We start from the raw sequence: 21,891 nt of genomic DNA, 5'->3' as shown, positions 1-21,891 counted from the left end.
TGTTCTAGAGAGAATGGTGCTCATAGTGCTAGTTAGTTCTTCTAGTTCATCTGTTTGTTTGGGTTCAGGCAGCAGCTGAGACAGATTAGATAAGCAATTTGAGAAATTATCTATGGTGGATGGAAGGATTGTTCTGCCTGGTCGATAACGCGGTGCAGCATGACATATTACAGCAGTACGTAATATGCAAGTTACCAAGTAATGGTCAGTGACATCATCACTTTGTGGAATGATATCTATATCGGTTGGATCGGTTCCATATGATATAATTAAATCGAGTGTGTGATTAAGACGATGAGTTGGTCCGGTGACGTTTTGCTTGACCCCAAAGGAATTTAATAAATCTATAAACGCAACCCCTAACGCATCATTTGAATTATCTACGTGTATGTTAAAATATCAATATGGTTTTAAAAAGACAGCAGATTTGATCTGTGTTTAATGATCTGCCAAAGACTATGAATTCAATCCACGTTGCACGTGATGTTCTCACCTTCTGCTTGTCCTCTAAAGATGCAGCTTCCAGCTCATAGTCAGTCCGACCTCTGAACGAAATGGAGAACCTGGTACCTGTAGCTTCATGGCAGTTTTTCACATCAGAAAAGAGGAGCTGGCGTTTCACGATGCCTTTCTCGATGCTGCACATTAGGCTTGTGCTGAAATCAATCTGAAGCATAGAAGCGTGCATTTGTTATATCGTGCGTTGAAACGTAATATGTATCTACTTGATACACACCTGCAGCACTCGTTTCTGCCATATGTAGCGGTTGAACTTGCGAACACTGAAGTTATACTGTGATGGCTGTTCTTCCTTCAACAGAAACATACGTAAACAAAGAATTCAAGAATACTTCCTAAAAGGTCACTTTACAATAGAGATGATTAAAATCACTATAGAGATCTGCTCTAAATATTAGGGACAGTCCCACGACGACTGGTTAAACAACAAATCATTTCCTTAACAAGGACTGTGCCTAAAATAACAGCCACTTTCTTATGACAAATGCTCAACGAAATCAGTCTGACTGAATCACACGCCCATTTTGCTAAGTTATTTTATATATTTTTTTTAAATAAAACAAAATAAAAGACACAGTCATGCTCAAAAGGTTACTCAACCCTTTAAGGAATCTGCAAAATGTTAATTATTTTAACAAAATAAGAGGGATCATACAAAATGCATGTTATTTTTTATTTGTCTGAATAAGATATTTGACATAAAATATGTTTACATATAGTCCACAAGACAAAAAAAATAGCTGAATTTATAAAAATTACTCCGTTCAAAAATTTACATACCCTTGATTCTTAATACTGTGTTTCGTTACCTGGATGATCCACGACTGTTTCTTCAGAAAAATCCTGCACATTTTTCAGTTTTCCAGCATCTTTTGCATATTTGAACACTTTCCAGCAGTGACTGTATGAACCTTTTTTAATAGTTGTGTTTGAGTCCCTCAGTTGTCCTCAGTGTGAAAAGATGGATCTCAAAATCATCCAGTCACTGCTGGAAAGGGTTCAAATATGCAAAAGATGCTGGAAAACTGAAGGATTCGGAAAATGTCGTGGATCATCCAAGTAATGACGCACAGTATTAAGAATCAAGGGTATGTCAACTTTTGAATGGGGTCATTTTTATAAATTCAGAATTCAGCTATTTTTTGTCTTATGGACTATATGTAAACATATTTTATGTCAAATATCCTATTCAGAACAGTACTAAATAAAAAATAGCATGCATTTTGTATGATCCCTCTTATTTTGCAGATTCTGCAAGGTGTACGTACATTTTTGAGCACGACTGTATATTTCAAATGTTGATAAGTTCTATTTTGCTAATAAGACTGTTTGCATTTTCATTCTATTGCATTGTGAATTTTCTGGCCCACTGTAGATCACTGTAGATCACCTCCAGGTCTAAGTCACTTTGCTTCCGTACTGAGCCACTTCTAGCCTGATTTACAGCTTCGTCGATACTCATTTTCCCCGATTTCACCATGTCCATGAGATTCAGCTGCATTTCGTTGCTGAGCTGTAGAAACAGTGAGAGTTTAAGTCAAGAGTTTAAGTTAAGTTAAGTGATTATTCTTAAGACAAGCACATGCTGTCTCCATGGACATTGTTTGGCAACAATGAACTAGCTGACAAAAGACTGTTGAAATGAGGAAGTCTTGATGATTTTTATTTTTGCCACACAATTTACCGTCATTGTAATCTTGTATTTCATGCTAGTGCACTTGACTTGCGGACACCTGATTCCCTGTGACACGTTTGGTCTTCTTGTAAAATGTTAACTTTTTATTACACTATATAGAGACACTATATATGATTCTTATTTTGGTTAACGCAGTCAATGTGGGACATCAAATGCATTACATTAATCTGTAAATGAAATGGAGAACACAGCTTTTTTTATATGAATTCACAACACAACATTCATTTACAGCCATGTGTTTTTGAGGTTTGATATCATTTTTGTTTATTAAATATAAACAAATTAAACAGTTTAATGATTACCCATTGTTTTTCAACACAGTACAGTTGCAGTTAAACAGACATTTACACTGAATATTTGAATAATAGCTTTAAGAAATGTCTCTTACCTGAGGAAAATGCACTGTCTTTCTATGATTCATGTTTCTTCATTGGGCTTCAAGAGACCAAAACATGTCAGATCAACCATCAGTCAAACTTAGACTGAGGATTGTAAAGGTGTGTGTTTGTGTGAGAGGGAACTTGGTATGCTTGGATGGAATGTGTATTTATTACTAGGCAACTTCCTGAAAAGCGGCTTAACTGAGGATAAAAAAAGAAAAAGGTGAAGTCATACACCTCCGCCCTTTATCTGACTTCTCATCTTTCTGTGGGACTCACCAAAATGCGTCTGTCTCTCAGTTGAGAGTCATTTAAAAATCTAAATCTATGGCTTATGTATCATGTATTTGTCTCTGCTGTTGTAAATGTGGTTGGTTGTGCTTGTACTGTCAAATTTGATGAGTAAAATAAAACGTCCACTTTTGTTGGCAAGTTGTAACGCAATTGTTCAACCGCTAGATGGCGTACATCCAACACAAAATCACTACGACGCTGTAAAAGACTTTAAATAAAAGTATTTTACATTAAAAGTTTAAAAGAATTTAAACTAAACTTTAAATAAAGTACAAACTAGTTATATAATAGTGTTGTGATCATGAAAGTGGCTTGTTACTTACCCACAACAAACTTTAAAGCAGTTATTGCAGCTGTAAAATAGTATTTTAGCTTAAATGCTACTGTGATGACAATTCACCAAGTTAAACATGTAGATTCAGACAAAATATCATAATACTACAGTTGCTTTAAATCCAATATTCAGGTAACCTATTAGGTAAGTCCTACCGCTTGGTGGTATACGGCCGAGTGTCAATTTGTTTTTGTTTTTTTACTATAGAATGCGCATGCTCATTGCACATCGGCAGGACCAGAAAAGAACACTGTAAAAAAAAAATTAATTAATCCACCTATCTACTTAAAAACTTAAGTTCAGTGGCTGCCTTAAAATTTTTTATTATAATTACCTTGGTTGTACAAGTCATTTCAACTTAAATTATATTGAACTGACTGAGGTTGAATTGAAATCGGAACAGCAACATATAAGGCTTGTTCGACTTGAACCGGTGTGGTGAAGTATCCGGTAACTCTATAGTGATGGGTCCGGGCTGAGGACCCAATTAGTATGCCAGTATATGCCTGATCTAAATCTGTTCTCGCGATACGTTAAGGCAGTATCAGTGCAGTAATATCAGGTAAAGCTCATAGCACGATCATCGGATAACGTTAGCTGTGCTACTATCTAAGCTAACTAAAAAACACACTAACAACGAGAAATGTTTAATTTCACAATCTATAGCTTCGGTTAAATACTAGTATATGAAACGTATAATTTAAAATACATTAAATACATTAATGACTCGTTATAACGTAGTACAAACGTCTTCTATAATAAAGTGATTTTGTATGATTTGTAACCAGGCACTAAAGCGATTACCCATAAAACGTGCTTTGAACCAATCGGATTGCTTGGGTCCTCAGCCCGGACCCATCACTATAGAGTTACCGGATACTTCATCACACCGGCGCTGCACAGAGACAGACCGATCGGTGAATGACATCAAAATACCGCGAGAACGATTAGAGCGAAGACAGCTCTGTATGCTTTTCAATCGCTCTCGTGGTACTTTGATTATGTCATAAACCGATCGGTCTGTGCAGCACCGGAGTGGTGAAGTGATGGGTCCGGGCTGAGGACCCAAGCAATCCGATTGGTTCAAAGCACGTTTTATGGGTAATCGCTTTAGTGCCTGGTTACAAATCATACAAAATCACTTTATTATAGAAGACGTTTGTACTACGTTATAACGAGTCATTAGTGTATTTAATGTATTTTAAATTATACGTTTCATATACTAGTATTTAACCGAAGCTATAGATTGTGAATTTAAACATTTCTCATTGTTATAGTGTTTTTCAGTTAGCTTAGATAGTAGCATAGCATACAGCTAACGTTATCCGAAGATCGTGCTATGAGCTTTACCTGATATTACTGCACTGATACTGCCTTAACGTATCGCGAGAACAGATTTAGATCAGGCATACTACTGGCATACTAATTGGGTCCTCAGCCCGGACCCATCACTATAGAGTTACCGGATACTTCACCACACCGGTTCAAGTCGACCAAGCCTATAGACCTTATGCGCCAAAGAAACAAGCGCGCATCCATTTAAAAAAATATATATATCGTCTTTGAACTTCCATTTTTGTGGTCGCTCTGTATACAGACCCTTTCCAAAAAATTAGAATATTACATGAAATCACACAGTAATTACACAGTGATACCATGGTCATTGAACCAGGTTTTGGTTCTTTTGGCAGTGTGGGCAGGTGCAAATCCTGCTGGAAAATGAAGGAAGCATGAAGTGCTCTGAAAATGTCCTGGTAGACGGCTGCGTTGACTCTGGATTTAATAAAGCACAGTGGACCAAACTCCTCTTTTCTGATGAGAGCAAATTTTGCATCTCATTTGGAAACCATGGTCCCAGAGTCTGGAGGAAGAATGGAGAGGCACACAATCCAAGATGCTTGAAGTCCAGTGTGAAGTTTCCACAGTCTGTGTTGGTTTGGGGAGCCATGTCATCGGCTGGTGTTGGTCCACTGTGCTGTCCACTCAACGCAGCCGTCTACCAGGACATTTTCAGAGCACTTCATGCTTCCTTCATTTTCCAGCAGGATTTGCACCTGCCCACACTGCCAAAAGAACCAAAACCTGGTTCAATGACCATGGTATCACTGTGTAATTACTGTGTGATTTCATGTAATATTCTAATTTTTTGAAATCCTGTTTTCGTGGGTTTTATGAGCTGGAAGCCCAAATTATGTACAAATAAACAACTAAATACTTGAAATCGTTTAAGTTGTGAGCCCTGAATCTATAATCTATGGAAGTTTAATGTTTTGAATGGAATTATGGAAATAAATAAACTTTTCCATGATATTCTAATTTTTTGGAAAGGGTCTGTATTTCTATGGCATTGCTGTCCAGGAGTAATTAGCTTTTGAAGTGGATTTACTTAATGTAACGTTAATGAAAGTTATCATGAGGATGTTTAAAGCAGGTGTCTTGACAAATGTCAGTCGACCGGGAAGATTTTAAAACGAGCCGTTCATTCATAAATACGCAAGAAAATAGTGAAGACAAAAGATAACGAGCGCAGCGCTGAGAAGGGGCGGGGCTACAGATCCGGCCCACATCTTGTAGCCTACGTGTTGCCAGATGTGGCCCGGATCTGGGCCGACGCTATGTAGCTGTCTGGGATATCATATAACGTATTAAAAAAAGTTTAAATTGATTAAATTATTTTGATGAGTTAAAGTAATATAAAATCGTCGCCATGACTTACTGATCATGTAATTTGAGGGATGTGAGCAAAAGCAGCAGTTTATGGTACTATTTATGATAGTAATGTTGTTAGGTTGTTATTTGAAATAACATAGCATAACAATAACTAGCTTCTGTGATTTCAGTCTTTCCCACATTCAAATAGATAGGAGCTTGCTGTACACTTTGAGCATTGTCATTACAGATAGCTGTTAACTTCTGTATTTTGGTAAACAATGAAACGGACAGCATGACTTGGAGGGAAATGAGCATTTTAATCAGTTCTGTTTGAACTCTTTGAATACACTTTTAAGCATTTAATAACCACACTGAGTGTTAAACAAAGATTAAACTTGTGTTATTATGTACAGTATCAGTCCTCCCAAACATATTCATCTGTAGCTGTCTACTAACTATGGCTTAAAATAACTTGTGCGTCAAAAACTGACAGACTGACTGAGAAAAGGAAGTGTTTACATCCTATTTCATTTACCACTGTAGTCAAATTTGCATATGCATGCAGATGTATTTTGTATTCTATTGTCTCTACCTTTTGCATATTTGTCAGTTATTTGACATACAGACTGTGTGCTCCCATTATTGTCTGACACCCATACTTTTATTGTCTATACTAGTAACTGTATGCGTTTTATACAGCAAGCCCCCTAGACTGTGCAGTGTCTTGAAATAGAAGAGCTTTCCTCTGAGAACATGTAACATGTGATGCCCGTAATCTCTGAACTGTTCCTCATGGGACTGAAGGGTTTTTCACTAGAACGTCTAATTACAGTATGCCATGCCTCAAATCATTCTCAGAACGTATACCTGGTGAGGAAGTGATACAATAATCTTCCAAGCATGTCTAAAGTCAGACGTCATTGTGCTGGGATCTGGCTTGTTGAATCACTGATGATCAGAGAGTATTTCTTCTCTTCCATGGTATGTCCCTAAAACTACTCATGTGTATATTCCAAAACAACTTCCTTGTTACATGGGGATTTCCTCCTGCTGTCTCTTTAATCCAAACCTGGGCTTTTTTCTTTTTTTTTTCTAAGGGAGAGTCCTCTAGCAGGGGCGGGATTCACCTCTGGCTGTTAAACTCACGTTACAGACTGCTTTGCTAAATCTCCTCTTCTCACAGTGGCAAACTGTGCTCTTTCAAAGCATGTTGCCACATTTTTGTCTTATTAACTGTTTAAATATCACTTGATTTCTTGTCTTATGGGCTATTGTACTATATATTCATACTTATTATTTTATATTATTTTAGTATTTATTAATATTTGTAAAGTAGCTTTTTATATTTAAATTTTTGGTATATTTTAGTTCAGTTTTAGTTATTTGCCAACACTTTCAATGTTCTATTGCTTTTTAAGTTAAAGTTTTTTTTCCATTTAATATTTAAATTCCATGTTATTCCAGATTCATTTAAAATAATGAAAATTATTTTAATATTTTTATAGTTAAGAATAACAACACTGCACTATATCATACTTTGTATATTATTTGAATATTATTTATACTGTATTGCACACATACACAAAAATAAAATGTAACATATATAAATCTTAATATAAGTAAATATAAATATAAGTATATGATCCCAGCCTGTGTTCTCCTGGTGTTGTGTGGACTTCTATGTTATTTCCTTTTCTGCACCATGTTTTGTAGTCCTTTGTAGTTTTTCTTGTTGATTAGTTCTTAGATTTTTCCCAGGTGTGTCTTGTTTGCCAATTACCCCTTCTGTATTTAAACCCCAGTGTTTCTTGACGAGTATTGTCCTACATGGATGTATGTTTGGTGCACTTATTCGGTGCTCTGGGTGCTCTGGGTGCTCTGGGTGCTCTGGGTGCTCTGGGTGCTCTGGGTGCTCTGGGTGCTCTGGGTGCTCTGGGTGCTCTGGGTGCTCTGGGTGCTCTGGGTGCTCTGGGTGCTCTGGGTGCTCTGGGTGCTCTGGGTTGGAGTTGTTATTATGTTTTTTATTTTAATTAAAATCACTGCATTTAGATCCAGCTCTCCTTTGTTTTTGAGTTCACCATACATTACAGAAGACTCGACCACAAATGGACCCAGCAGGGAGGATTATGCGTCTCCGCCAAGGAAAAATTGAGGACTATGTACTGGACTTTGAGCTGGCTCATTTCGCCAAAATAAAGGAAATATCCCTCATGATCTTTTTTCGAGGGGGGCTATCTGAGCCACTTAGCTCGGTCATGCCGTTGCATGAACCTACCTGGACTTTTACGGTGGGTGTCGTGAAGGAGGAACGTGACATTCATGATGTACACGCTACTCCAGAGTCTCCAGCCGTCATGGCCGCCACGCCATGTTTCCAGTTGTCATAAACGTTGCACCTGAAGATACCAAGGTGGTTCCTAGGCATGTGAGATTAGCTTCCAGTTTGGCGGGCACAGCGCTGATATTGGTATGAGCAAGCTAGCATCTCCATGGTGGTATCAAGTCTGGGGGTTTCAGAAGTTTTCCCATTGTTGATGGCATTCCTCATTACGACAGTGGCCATTTTGTGTCTCGACCGCGTATGCTTCAGTTTCTCCCGAGGTGGCGGAACCAGATCTAGTTTTGCCCGAGGCGGTGGTGTCCGCCCAGGAACTCTGTTTGCCCCGATACGACCACAGTGGTTGCCTTTGAACCCCCTACCTGTCCTGACACGACCACGGAGGTCGTCCCTGAGTTTCCTGTTAGCCTTGACACGACTACGGAGGTCGTTCAAGAACTTCCTGTTTGCCCTGTAACGACCATGAAGGTCTATAAACTCCCTATCTCGTCTCGACCAGAGAGGCCGTTCTATGGTCCCGAGTCAAAAACTCTGCTTGCTTTATCACAGATATTTCTCCTGAATGTCCTGCCTGCCCTGTTATGGCCACGGAGGCCATTACTGAACTTTCTTTCTGTTTTGACACACGGCCCCAGAGGCCAAACCTAACCTTTTCTTTGCTCCAGTTCCGCCTGAAACGCCATGAGGACCTTCAGACCTGTCTGATCTTCCCTTGTGGTGGTCCTCAGCTACACCTTGTCACGATCCCTGTGGTGTCTTGTGTTTTGTAAAGACTTTTTAAAGTGTATTCTTGGTTCCCATTATTTCTGTTCACTTCCTGTGTTTGATTGCTGTTTTGCCTTGTACCTTGTCACCCTCGTTACCTCATTAGTTACCATGACATCAAATCACCAACACCTGTCCTTCATCAGCCCCTTGTTAATCTGTCTATTTAACCTCTGTGCTCTTGTTTGTCAGTCATTGCTCTCCTGCCTGCTCTCTGTGGATTACTCTTGTTCTTGGATTATCTGTGTTTTTTGCTAATAAACTTTTGCTTGGATTTGGATGCCCTGCCTCGTCCCTGCTCATGTTACACTTAGTGGTCAGAATTTTTCTGTAGCTATTAGTCACATAACGTAATCCATTCAGTAAATCATAGATAAACTATTTTAAATGATTTTATATTTTGCATCTGTAGATAATAGAAATTAAAGTAGGTGGGTGGATAAATGTCACTTCCACGCAAGCTTTGTCACAGGTGACGTGACTCAATAATAATAGCTTTTGTTTATGGAGGAAGTGAGAGTCAAGCAGGGAAGTTCTCTGGTTGAGTTACAAGTTAGAATGCTGAAAGATAAACCATTCCCATATTATAATCTGTGTCTTTTTTGTTTGTTTGGATTTTTTTGTTTTTTGTTAATTATTGAATTTTATTCTTTCAACTTTCCCTCTTAAACTCGAAATAATATTCCTCATAAAATAAGAGTCATAATCAATTTTTTTCAAGAATTTTTGTCTTTCAATGGATCTAAAACGTCTTTAGAGTTTGTAGGCCTACTCTCTCTTCTTGGAATAGCATGGGGAAATGGGAAATGGTCACATGTCTCATGTGGGCGTGTCTGTCTGCGGGAAAGAAATCCCCTCTCGCGCCTGTGAGGAGTCATTATTAGAAGAGCTGCAGCAGACAGCTTTAGTGTCTTATGTGTTTGTGAAGCATTAACAACTGGTTAAAAGGATCCGTTTCTATATTGTCATCATGAGGACAGTTTTCATTATTTATTTGCTGGTAAGTAACGTTAGGCCTAATGTGTTGAGCGCTTTGCGCGTGCTTGATAAATGTGCGTGAATGATAACTGCGCGTGAACGTTAGTGTCGGTTGTTATTTACATTGTTGATATTCATTGTAACAGTACTGTTATTATTTTTCACGTGCAGTATTTAGAATTCTTAGATTGGTGTTGTTGCTGAAGGAATGACTCGTATGTTTCAAGTTACTTTCACTTTCTATTTGAATGCGCATAATAGCATTAGAGAAGCATTTAAAGTGTCTCTGTATCCAAGTGATATATGAAAACAAACATGTGCATTGCATGTTGTTAAATAGTTATTTGATGGAATTATAAGGTTGTAGTTTGCCCTGTTCAAAAACGGTCATTCTTGGTGGGGATCTCAGGGACTTTCCTGTAACGTCGTTTCACTTTTAAGATGCCCTGGTGGTTTGTATTTGGGGTCTGAGAATTTCCATGTCCTTAACTGACTTAACTAGCTCGAAAACATACATTTTGAAATATAGGGTTGGTTATTAATATCGCATTGTATGATAACTGATTATTAAAAAGATTGTTTACTTATATTTGTTAATTAAGATGTTAACAGAGAAAAAAAAAAATAATGAAAACGACCCTTAACATAATAGTCTACTTGAAAAAGCTGTTTTATTCTTCATGGAGTGGGCCCTCTCATTTCCTTATGGGCGCTAGCATGCCATACAGTATTCTTCATAATGTTCCTCTTATGTTTTTATCTTTGACAGGTCACACTGTTGCAGTTTGTGCAATGCTGTGAGGAGGAAACACATTATAAGAAGAATGATAAATGCTGCAAAAAGTGTGGACCAGGTATGTGGACATAATTCAGCGTGGCACTCCAGTTAATAAATATGTCTAGACTCGAGGAAGTATCACCATACAGTAAAAGAGCTAGAGCTAACTTGAAAAAAGGCAACCTATCAGATTCAACTTAAGTTAACTCAACTAGTTTGCTCCAGTTAAAGTCAACTTAAAAAACTTTGTTCATCTAATGAGTAACTGGTAGTCTTTGAACTTGAAAATTCTTGTCAATGCAACTAAAGCATGTTTAGCATTTAGCAATGTAAGCATCTAGAACAGGGGTCTCCAACACGTCGCTCGCGAGCTACCAGTAGCTTGTGGGCTGATTGGATGTAGCTCGCCAAGGTGCCGTTCACATATCGTGTCTTTTGCGCGCTCGAGTTTGTTATTTCAAATGTAGGCGCACGGCAAGCGACGTGCAAATTTTTTCCAGGCGCAGCGAGATGAAAAAATCTCAACTTTTCAGAATGCCGCAAGCATTCTTCCTTACCGCAAGCAAGGGGCAGGTCATGTGACAAGAACCAACCATTCAGCTTCACCCTTTCCGTAACAACATTGAAAGCTACAATGTAGTCAACATGAAGGATGGGGAATCCTCCAAATGGGGAATGGGGATGCACCCAAACACTACGGGTGTCTTTCTCTTCTCCGTACATAAATCTTGTAGCAGAGCTACAGCAAGCGATTTTCGGTGGTGGAAATCCATTAGCTACTAAAACTTCTTTGTTGTTGTGGAGAGCGCAGTGCATGGTTGCATAGCAACGACAGGCGCCACGGGAAAATCGGACCGAATTTTACTATCGACAATAAAAGATAATCTAATGTGTTTTGTAAATGCCAGTAATTTAAATCATAAAAATGATTTAAAGGGTGAAATATTTGAGGTTTAACTTTTTATAACTTTTTATTAGTAGCCTAGATAACATGTTGCAAGACACTCCTTTAAAATCTGGCCATCATTTTTAATGTTATTATTTAAATTTTTATGTAAACAAAAAGTGTTATTTGCTGGTTTTCCGACATAAAACTTGGTGAATTGATTTTATTGAGTAGTATTAGTAGGTACTTTTTGAACAGGATTCTGTGATAACCTTGATCATTTTGGTCACTATCATCATGAAATAAAATTTTCATGCCATTTCATCTCTAGTTATGATGATCAACGAAAATCAACTATATTTATGTGTTTTTACAGTAGGCTATAATATGCAAAGTACAATTTTCTATTAAAAAATGAATCTCTGATTCTGTTCTTTTCTCTGACATTTAAGAGGGACATATAGGCCTACAAAAACTCTTTATTAGCCTACATGAGAAGCTCTCGACCACTTTCATTTTTAAAAAGTAGCTCTCAAATTAAAAAAGGTTGGAGACACCTGATCTAGAAGAATAAAAGTATATAAATTGACATTAACTGGAGCAAATTAGTTGAGTTCACTTATTTTTTCAAGTTAGCTCGTCTTTTTTTAAATTGCCCAGTCCTTGCTTTGTCTTAATATTGTTTCACATGTTGCCCATGAAATAAACCCATCAATACTACCATATTTCACATAGTCTTAGTCCTCTTTTAATATACAAATCTCTTAGTTTAATCTGAGTGGATAATTACTGTGAATGTGTCACAGGTAAGAGGATGTTGGTGGACGACAACTGTGAGGACCCACGCTGTCAGGACTGCGAAATCGGAGAGTATCAGAGCGGCTACACATCCAATACCAAATGCGAACGCCAGCCCAGCTGTGACCCCAGTAAGTGTGTATTAATGCTGAATGGGTAATGGGTAATGCCCCCCCCTTATTTATTAAGACACATTTATGATTTTTTTTAACAGTTACACATTTCATTTTTGTATCTATTAATATCAATAATAAATAGTTTTACAACTTAATTATTAATATTCATGATAAACTTGTGGATAAATTGATTGCTAAATGAATAAATGTAAATGTAATCTCTCTTGCTTTTCTGTTTAAATCAGATTTACATTTAAAGCCACAAGAGGATAAAGTCATCAAAATCTATCTAAACAAATGCGTTTGTGAAGATGGATACTACTGTACACAAGATGATGACTGCAACACTTGTATAGAACACAGTGTTTGCAAGCCAGGACAGAGAGTCGCCAAAAAAGGTTTGTGCTGTCAGGCGTCATGTATATGTTACCGGCAAAGTGTGAAATCCCGGTATTGTATAGAATGCCTAGGCAATGTATTGAATTCCTGATGTTTTCTGCAAAAAATACATTACCTAATTCTATACATTACCTAGGCATTCTATACAATACCGGGATTTCACACTTTGCCGGTAACATATATAGTATACATGCTGGTTTATGTTGATTCTGTCCTGAATTGCACCTCCAGAATAAAAATATGCCACATCCCTCCTAGACTATCACTTCAGATGTGCTTTAGAGATTTTATAATCGTTCTGTAATCATCTGATTCGCCTTAAAGACACCTTGGAGGAATCTGTTGAAGCCTGGTGGTTAAATGAAAGGTTGTAGGTTCAAACCTCTGGCAATGTTTAATCTTTGCCCCTCATCTCCTTGTATTTACACAGGTTCACCGGACAGTGATACTGTGTGTGAAGCCTGTAAAAATGGAACGTTCTCCACTCACGATTCAGCCGAAACTTGCAAGGAATGGACAAAGTATGAAAAATCTTTCTGATTTTAGGTCCCTATTTTAAAAAGAAATGAATACATTCATTCAGCAAGGATAACATTTATAATTTCAAATAAATGCTGTTATTTTGCACTTTCTATTCATCAAAGAATCCTGGGAAAAATATATCAAGCCTTTCACATAAATATGAAGCAGCACAACCGTTTTTAACATTGAAAATAATCAGAAATGTTTCTTGAGCATTAAATCATCATATTAGAATGATTTCTGAAGGATCATGTGACACTGAAGACTGGAGTAATGATGCTGAACATTCAGCTTTGATCACAGGAATAAATTACATTTTAAAATACATTAAAATAGAAAATAATTATTTTCACAATATAACGGTAAATGCAGCATAAGAGACATGTACGACTCCCAAATGTTTGATTTTTGTTTATTGTTTATTATATATTTTCATTTGGCCATCATATTTATAGGTTTATATCAGAATTGAAGTCAAGAGTTTTATTGACAATCATAAAAAAGTTTATAAAAAGTTCTCTTTTTTCCTGTGTCTAGATGTGACTACGGGTATGATCAAAACACTCCTGGCAGTTCAACTTCAGACCGCAGCTGCCGTGAGTAATACGCAATCTTGCTTTTTAATCGCCTTCATTCTACAAACACAGTAGTGAAACCTGACAGTTGTGTGGGGTGGAGTCCAGTTCCTGTATGGCTAAATTTGTGTGATCACTTTTGATCACTCATGCTTATTTGAAACAAGACTGTGAAGACTTTGCACCGTTTGCAATACACACTAAAATGTTTTACAATGCCGTCAGTAGTATTGGTTTGATTACAGGTACCTTAATATTAGGCATGAGGAAGTCTTCTCAGTTTGTTGTATGTTTTGTTTTTCACATTTCAGTGGGTGCACCCATTCACAGAGCTGTCATTGGCGTGCTAGTTCCAGTACTTTTGTTGGCAGTCATCTTAGCTTTAGGTCTGTTTTATAAGTCAAAAAGTAAGCACTGCAACCCACAAATTATCTACTAAATGTATCTACAATAACACAAAGTATACTGTTTGTCACAATAGAGTGCAACAGAGCCGCCCACTTTTTCAGCGGCGTTGGTTCCGGAAGTATTTTTTCCATTCATTTCAAAGGGATTTCAAAGAAGTCTTCATTAAAGAGTTATAAGCCATGAACCAAGCCAACAAGCATACATTTAAACAATATAATTTAATATTTTTTCATAATATGCACATATATGCAAATATTTTATAAAAATAGACCGACTCTACGTCATTTGCTGTCTACAATTTTCTGCGCAGAATCATGGGTAATGTAGTTTTTGTTAAAGAAATATTTTAAAAATAAGTTGAAATAATGTGGGCTAACAGCTTCAATAGAAGCAAATACTATCGATTAACAACCTCGCAGCTCACAGTAAGGCTGCCTTTAAAGGTTTATAACTTGTCATTTTAAAAATCTGTTTTCCTGCGGAGAAAAGGAGTTTTACTACCGGAACCAGACTGTTTCACTCTATAGGCTTTCATAGTACAATTTCTAAGTGATCAAGTGCTCATTATATCTTTCATAAAACAAAAACAATTATCAATAATTGCTGTTTTTACTTTTCTTTTAGGATATAAGGGATGGAAACAGGTAAATATCTGGGTTTACTTAATCATATGCGACATTCAAAGTCACGCACAGCCTTAAATTCGAAAAATGTTATATTCATGTGTGGAGATTAATGATAATGGTTCTTTTGTTTTTAGTACCACAACGTGAAACCAAATCTTAAGCTCTTAAACATAAAACCAGTGCATCGAGATGTTGAGATAACAGTAGACCAACCATTACGACAGCCTGAGGAGGACATTGACAGCAGCATACCCGTGAGCCCCACGCCAAGTAACATGACAGAAAATGGAAATGTTGTCGATCAAGAACATGGCAAGGAACATATCATTTCAACTAGTGAATCAACTGCATATTCATATTCATAGAGCAAAATCTGTGCTGCCATCATGTTACAATCATCAGTGTATAGAGCATTACTAAACATCTAAACGTCCCAAAACCAGCATGTCTTATACAATCATACAAGTGTTTTTTGATGACTGAAACAGCAGCTCCTTAGCATGAGCTTTGTGGTTTCAAACACATACTGTAGATACTACTCAGTGCTGCTGTTTGCCGTCTCCTGTGGTAGTTATGAAATATAATCCACTAACATAATAATTACAAGTCCAAAATAGAAGGCAAATTTAGATGCAAACAAAAATGAAAATAGTGGTGGTTGAGGGTGGCTTTTTGTTGAGCTAGCTAGCATACACACACACCACTGCTACTAAAGGAGCGAGGAAGAAAAGTGGTGAGGCACTATGAGAGTTCCTGTGGATGCTTTTTATGGATCCTTTTTCCAGAATGCTTGTATAAACTACAACTTTCATAAATGGAAGTTTTGAACATTCACAGAATGTTTGGAAGTTACCACTTTCTTAGAAGTGTTAGCTGGGATGGAACATAGCGTTGTACAAAAAAAAAGTGAGTATAATTATTATTATGCTCAAAAATATGTTTTAATATTTGGCTTTGTGTTTATTTGTTTGCTGTTAGACAGACTGTTAAATGTTGGTATTTCTGTGATGCTTTGTATTGTTTTATGTAAATATTTCCATTGAAAATCACAGTTTTTGTTTGTGAATTGTTCTTTTATTGTATTCAGGTTTATGTAAAATAAAGTCTCTGTTCATATTAAAGCATTCCTGATTCTGCATAAATAACCCATCTATCACTGCAAGATATTTACTCGCCATTTACGAGGTGTGAAATGTCCACAGAAAAACTACTGACAAATGTTATAGTGTGAAACTGAGTTTTAAATTGCTCATGAGTCATGACTGTACAAGAGATGCATTGTGGGATACTCTGACTGTCCACAAGAGGTTGCCATTTCCATGCCTGTGGAGTTTTGGGATAAAATAGCTCACAGTAAAATCACAGTGCAATCCAACTCACTTAACTTTTTTGGGGAAAATATACAATTGTAATGGATTGTATTGATGTAAATATTTCTGACTTGACACATTCTTATAAAGCTCATACAGTATTTGTTGTATATATCTAAACAAACATAGCTTGTTGAACTATAAATCAGTGTGTAGCATCCAAAGCATAAGACCATATGCTGGGATCAGGAGGCCCGTGTGTGACACATTGATGGCCGATTTAGGCATTGTATCTCACACCATTGTTCAACACCTCAATCCTTATCTCAATATCACAGCCTTTTGCCTGTCATGTTTAGACTGGGATTACACATCATTTGGGCCACTGAAAAGGGGGCATGGAGGAGATTGTTGTGCCCAGTGTGTGTTAGCTGTGAATATGTGCTTGGGGGGTGGCTGGGAGGTGCTCTTTTTTGTACCCAGGGGTTTTCTCATTATCCTTGGATTAACAGACCACAGGCCTTTGAATTTACATGGAAGCCATAGTGATTGGCAAGGAAGAGTTTTCCTTTTATCATTCCCTCTGCAGAGGGGAGGCCGCAAAAACAGAATATTCTCCTACGGCCTAATCATGTTGGTGTGTTTGTGTCAAGAGATTTATTAAAGAAAAAGGATGCAACTTTTTTTCTTTCTTTTTTTTTTTTTTTTTTGGATGGATCAGTTTATTTATTTGAGATTCTATTATTTTTTTATTTTCTGATGCCAGTTCATAACAAGGTGGGTGAAATATGCACAGGAAATTTTAATCGCTATTAGCTTGACTTATTTTTAATCCTTTATCGCACCATTATATTTTCATAATATAATTCACTTTTTAACTTTTTGCACTTTGACTTTTTGTGTCAGAATACTATTTATTTTCTCATAAGTAACTTTGTTCAGGTTTGATCCTACCTTTGAGCACCAAATGAGGGTGTAAAGCCAGATAGAGCCTCTGGCACTTTTCGTCTGTCAAGTCGTGACTAAACAGGAGAATAATCTTAATTATCACCCTTTAAGACGGAACAATTCATGTCCTTAATCCGCGATGCCTTGAATTGTTTTAACAGATCAGAGCTAGATATGCAAATCCCTTAATAGTAGTGTCCTCACTGATAACATGAAGCCTAAATCCAGCCTTGAAGTGAAACGCTTTGAACGCGTCTTGATCTGCCTCGAAAATCTGAGAATTCCTCTTGAACGACTGCAATTATCATATAAAGTTCGATTGTATACACGTTCTTTTAAAGGTTTTAGAGAGTGATGATGGATACATGTGTGACTATAAAAATAAAACAATAAAATAGTTCTAAATTCTGATTGGATGAGCCGCGTTCCAAAGCGTTGTCAAACAGCGAACAGTTACGAACATTTATGTGGTTTAAGATTTTAATCCAATTAATATATATAAAAAAAAGAAAGAAAAAAAATTACCTAATATTCAAATCAATGGTTTTTATCCCATCGCTGTTGTTGATATTTTATAATAATAAAAAAAATCGCGTTGCGCCAGCTCTGATTGGATGAGCCGCATTTGAAAACTCGTATTTCGTTTCTGTAATATTGAAGCCTACAATGTTGCAACGTCGGATTTTACATTTAATAAAGACATTTTTTTTTTATTTTTTTTTGATAAATAATGGTCTATATTTTACTTATGTTGCTGTTGCCACTATTTTCTAAAGTTGTTGCGGCTACTATTCGAGTTAGGCAATTCACTGAACATGGACAGATTTAAGACTTTCAGAAATTCAATCGAAAGTATGCTTCTGCAACTGCAACTAAAACTAAAAGCAAAACAATGCAGAAATTCGCATTTTAAATCATTTCTCATTGTAAAAACAACCCCCCAGATCATTAACACTGACCATGAGCAAAACTTTTAGATTTTTCAACGTTTTATTTTAGCAAAAATAAGTCAGCAGGTAAATGCATTTATAATTTAAACAAAAGAAATGTACAATATTTACAGAACACGCATCCTTTGGTTTTTAAACCATGCAGGCATTTGATTAAATCTTGTATGCAAACTTCCACAACAAAACGTTCCCAATGGTTTCAAAGTGCAAAATTGAGTCTAGAGTGTTTTGGATGAAGAGTCTCATTGACTTTGTTTGAGAAGGTTGTGTGTGGAAAGGTTCACAGGTGAGTAGGAGTCTCTTGAAGGCCATCCAGCCCACCATTTCCCAAAGTCTGGGCTTTGAGGGTGTTTCAAATCGCTGGGTTTCTTGACGATATCAGAGGTCGCGGTTTCCGCGAGAGACCAGATTTTAGGTTTCTGGACATCGACGTTTTGCTTACACACCTCTCTTTTGGCCTCACACGATGTGTCAGACTTGTCGCTTTCTTTTTGCTGATCAAGTCCTTCCGCTAAACGGTCCTCCACCGTGACATCCTCCTCATCATCATCAACCGTTTGAGGATCGATCTCATCTTCATCCTCCATGCCTTTCCTCAAGGACCCCTCCTCTTCGCTCTCACCCTCCTCTTCCTCATCCTCCTCATCTGACTTTCCTTTGGAGGCCCAGCTGACCCGGTTCTCCTTCTTCAGGCGGCGCCGGGCATTGGCGAACCACGTCGACACCTGCGTGAGGCTCATCTTGGTGACGATGGCAAGCATGATCTTCTCGCCTTTGGTGGGATATGGGTTTTTCAGGTGTTCGCTGAGCCAGGCCTTCAAAGCGCTGGTGCTCTCCCGGGTGGCCACCTTGGTGACCCGACTGGGGTCATCAGCTGGCATGGGACGATAAGGAGTGTAATAGGGTCCCCCACGTCCAAGGAGAGCTTGGTGATATGGCGATGCAGCCTTGAGGTCATAGGAATTGCTCTGAAAGTAAGCAAGAGATTCAGTTTTAGAATATGAACAGTTTTGCATTACAATAAAGACAGTAAAGGGTTTGTTCACCCAAAAATGAAAATTCTGTCATCATTCACTCACCCTCAAGTTGTTCCAAACCTGTTGAGTTTCTTCTGCTGAACATAAAATAAGATATTTTAAAGAATGTTGGCAATCAAACAGTTGACAGTAGCCACTGACTTCCATAGTATTTTTATTCCTACTATGGAAGTCAATGGCAACCGTCAACAGCTTGATTGCCAACATTCTTTAAAATTTCTTCTTTTGTGTTCAGCAGAAGAAACTCAACAGGTTTAGAACAACTTGAGGGTGAGTAAATGATGACAGAATTTTCATTTTTGGGTTAACTATCCCTTTAATAGAATTTTATCGTTTATTTAATTCTATATACATTATAGTTATACATATTTTAACTTTATACAAAAACTGTAAATATTTCAAAATCTTTTTAGACATTTACAGTGTTTTTTTCTGCATTGAATTGTAATGCAATATGAGAAGAATTCAAAATACTTACAATGTGTGCAATGTGTCCAGGATGAGGATAAGGGATGAAGCTGTACCCCGGTATTCCTGAGAAAGGTAAGGGAACCCCAGCCATGCCCACAAAATGTGGCGGTGGCTGTTGCACTCCAGGTGGGCAGCCCAATAATTGATATCCAGCGGGCATGTTGATGTTTCTGTCCATGAAGAAGTTTCCAAACCCCGTTGGTGAAGCAGGCATCCTTACTCCCTGAGCTCTGGTGTTTGAATGACACTCCCACGAGTTCACGGGCTCTCTATATAGGCGGAGCCGCATCAGTGGGCGGGGCCAGAGCAGGTGATTGACAGCTGTGATCCGAAGGATTTCTCTGGGAGTAAATCCCTTCAAAGGAGAATTTCGGTTGTTCCTTTTAACGGCCTCTAAAAGTCTTTAAACTCATGATGCTTATCTCACGCTCATCCGTACTGAAGAGTGGAAAATATTACGGCTCCGTTTGAAATTCGCATTTTCTGGAGATGCTCTTATACATCCATCTGAAATAGTTTCATATAATTAAAAATACATTACGTATAGCCTAGTCAACATGAAGAAAATCCGCCTGTTTAAATGATAGGATCATTTATAAAGTTTTTTCAAAAGCTAAGTCAAACTATATTTTATTAGTATAGGCCTAAATGATAGGCCTATTATCTAATTAAAAATGTAGCCTATTTAAAAAAAAATATATTTTACATGTAAGAGCCTATTCGTTTTGATTTATATACACTCTTAAAATAAAGGTTCAAAGAAGGGTTTTCACAGAAGAACCATTTTGGTTCCCCAAAGAACCTTTCAGTTCTTAAAATAACCTTTTTCTTCTTCTTCTTCTTCTTCTTCTCTTTTTTTCTTTTTGTGCAAAGAACTTTTTTTTTAACTAATCTAAAGAACCCTTTTCCACCTTAAAAAAAACTTTGATGGAATGGGAAGTTCCAAGGATGTTAAATATGTCAATAAAGAACCTTTATTTTTACTAAAGAGTGTATGTTTTATTTAATCTTGCTTACATGTAGCCTAGCTAACATGCAATGAATTGAATGAAGCTCAGTCGGGATGAACTGAAAAGTGATACTAAAGCCATTCGGAACACCTTCAAATGTCGCACATTAACGTCTCAGAATAAACTTCTTTTTCCATCTTGCTGAGACTGTTTCATCTTTTTGTTTGAGCAAACCGATACAAGGCACAACATGACGAGCCATTATCAAAATTTGATTAGCAACACGGTGCAATGTGTGTCTGAAGCGTTTAAAAAGTAAGCAAATACATTTGAACTAATTAACACAGGTTTGAAAACTTTAGCTGCTTTGATTTGACATTAGATCTGATGTAAGTCTAAAAAAATGTAGATGTATTTAGCATGGATTGCGCGTTTGATTAATTGGTAAACAAAATAGGTTAAGCCAATCTTTCATTAAAAACGTTAGGCTTTTTTTTCTTCTTTTTTTTACTATTATGGGCTATTTAGTAAGAAAAAGACTAATGCATTTTTTATATTTTGATTTTTAAATAAGCATTGCAAAAAAAGAAAGAAAAGTTGTTAAAGTTATTACAAAATATTATAAATGTATAGGCCTTAACGAATCTTACCGTGATAATTATACATCTTTGCTACAAATAACTTTTACACACCGTTAGACGTATAGGTTAAAAAATAAATTTTATTTTCTAATGCAATGCATTTAAATTATTTCCGTTTTTTTCTGACTTTTTTTTTTCGGTTCAAAATGAACCTGGACTATGAATTATTTGGCTTTATTGTGACCGAACATCAAACCTCTTTTAAAAGGGGATGACTTTGTTTTCGCCCGCAACAAACCAGTACAATTGTCGTAATTAAATAGGTTTAAGTGAAACAGGTGTCGACTAATGTATATGGTAATTGCAGCATAACAGATGTTAATGTAGGGAGATACTCAGATAAGATTAGAATTCCTAAACATACATACCAATGCCCTGGAAAGAAAAGCACAGCAAACAACCCGATAGCAGGGGGTGCAGGCAGTCTCTGACATTGGAAATACAAGTTTTTTTGTTTTTTTGTTGAAACTTGCTCTTTAATCTGTAGTAAACAGAGTGGTGGCATGCATTGTTTCCTAAA

At 37.1% G+C, this 21,891-nt stretch overlaps 3 protein-coding genes across 5 annotated transcripts in view; 1 reads left to right on the top strand and 2 right to left on the bottom strand.

Annotated features, from left to right (window-relative positions):
* The window catches only part of LOC311073883 (uncharacterized protein), a 44,563-nt gene extending 41,796 nt beyond the window's left edge, over nucleotides 1-2,767 (bottom strand). The window contains exons 1-4 of one of the 2 annotated variants that reach the window (XM_084099978.1): nucleotides 2,604-2,767; nucleotides 1,910-2,032; nucleotides 737-811; nucleotides 494-667 (exon numbers count right to left, since the gene is read on the bottom strand). In XM_084099978.1, coding sequence (XP_083956104.1) covers nucleotides 494-667; nucleotides 737-811; nucleotides 1,910-2,032; nucleotides 2,604-2,636 — 405 coding nt within the window. In that variant the 5' untranslated portion in view covers nucleotides 2,637-2,767. The remainder of the gene's footprint in view (nucleotides 1-493; nucleotides 668-736; nucleotides 812-1,909; nucleotides 2,033-2,603) is intronic. The other variant, XM_084099979.1, reaches the window with a different exon arrangement.
* Nucleotides 2,768-9,790: 7,023 nt separating this feature from the next.
* cd40 (CD40 molecule, TNF receptor superfamily member 5) lies at nucleotides 9,791-16,185 on the top strand. Of its 2 annotated transcripts, none has more exons than XM_084099975.1 (9): nucleotides 9,791-9,978; nucleotides 10,726-10,810; nucleotides 12,427-12,549; nucleotides 12,780-12,932; nucleotides 13,364-13,454; nucleotides 13,993-14,051; nucleotides 14,342-14,437; nucleotides 15,063-15,082; nucleotides 15,199-16,185. In XM_084099975.1, exons 1-9 carry the CDS (start codon nucleotides 9,949-9,951, stop codon nucleotides 15,427-15,429), a joined length of 888 nt encoding a protein of 295 aa, XP_083956101.1. In that variant the 5' UTR covers nucleotides 9,791-9,948; the 3' UTR covers nucleotides 15,430-16,185. The 2 variants fall into 2 exon arrangements, with proteins under 2 accessions (XP_083956101.1, XP_083956102.1); XM_084099976.1 differs by having other exon boundaries at nucleotides 9,821-9,978; nucleotides 14,342-14,416.
* A 2,120-nt stretch (nucleotides 16,186-18,305) lies between these two features.
* Nucleotides 18,306-20,154, bottom strand: irx7 (iroquois homeobox 7). Its single transcript, XM_084097913.1, has 2 exons — nucleotides 19,788-20,154; nucleotides 18,306-19,240 (listed from the first exon to the last, which is right to left on the bottom strand). Exons 1-2 carry the CDS (start codon nucleotides 20,067-20,069, stop codon nucleotides 18,515-18,517), a joined length of 1,008 nt encoding a protein of 335 aa, XP_083954039.1. The 5' UTR covers nucleotides 20,070-20,154; the 3' UTR covers nucleotides 18,306-18,514.
* Between the last annotated feature and the right edge of the window lie 1,737 nt (nucleotides 20,155-21,891).

This window comes from Abramis brama (genome assembly GCF_963993115.1).
Source record: "Abramis brama genome assembly, chromosome: 22".
In the NCBI taxonomy this organism is placed as follows: domain Eukaryota; kingdom Metazoa; phylum Chordata; class Actinopteri; order Cypriniformes; family Leuciscidae; genus Abramis; species Abramis brama.
This window is presented reverse-complemented; position numbering and strand designations above follow the sequence as displayed.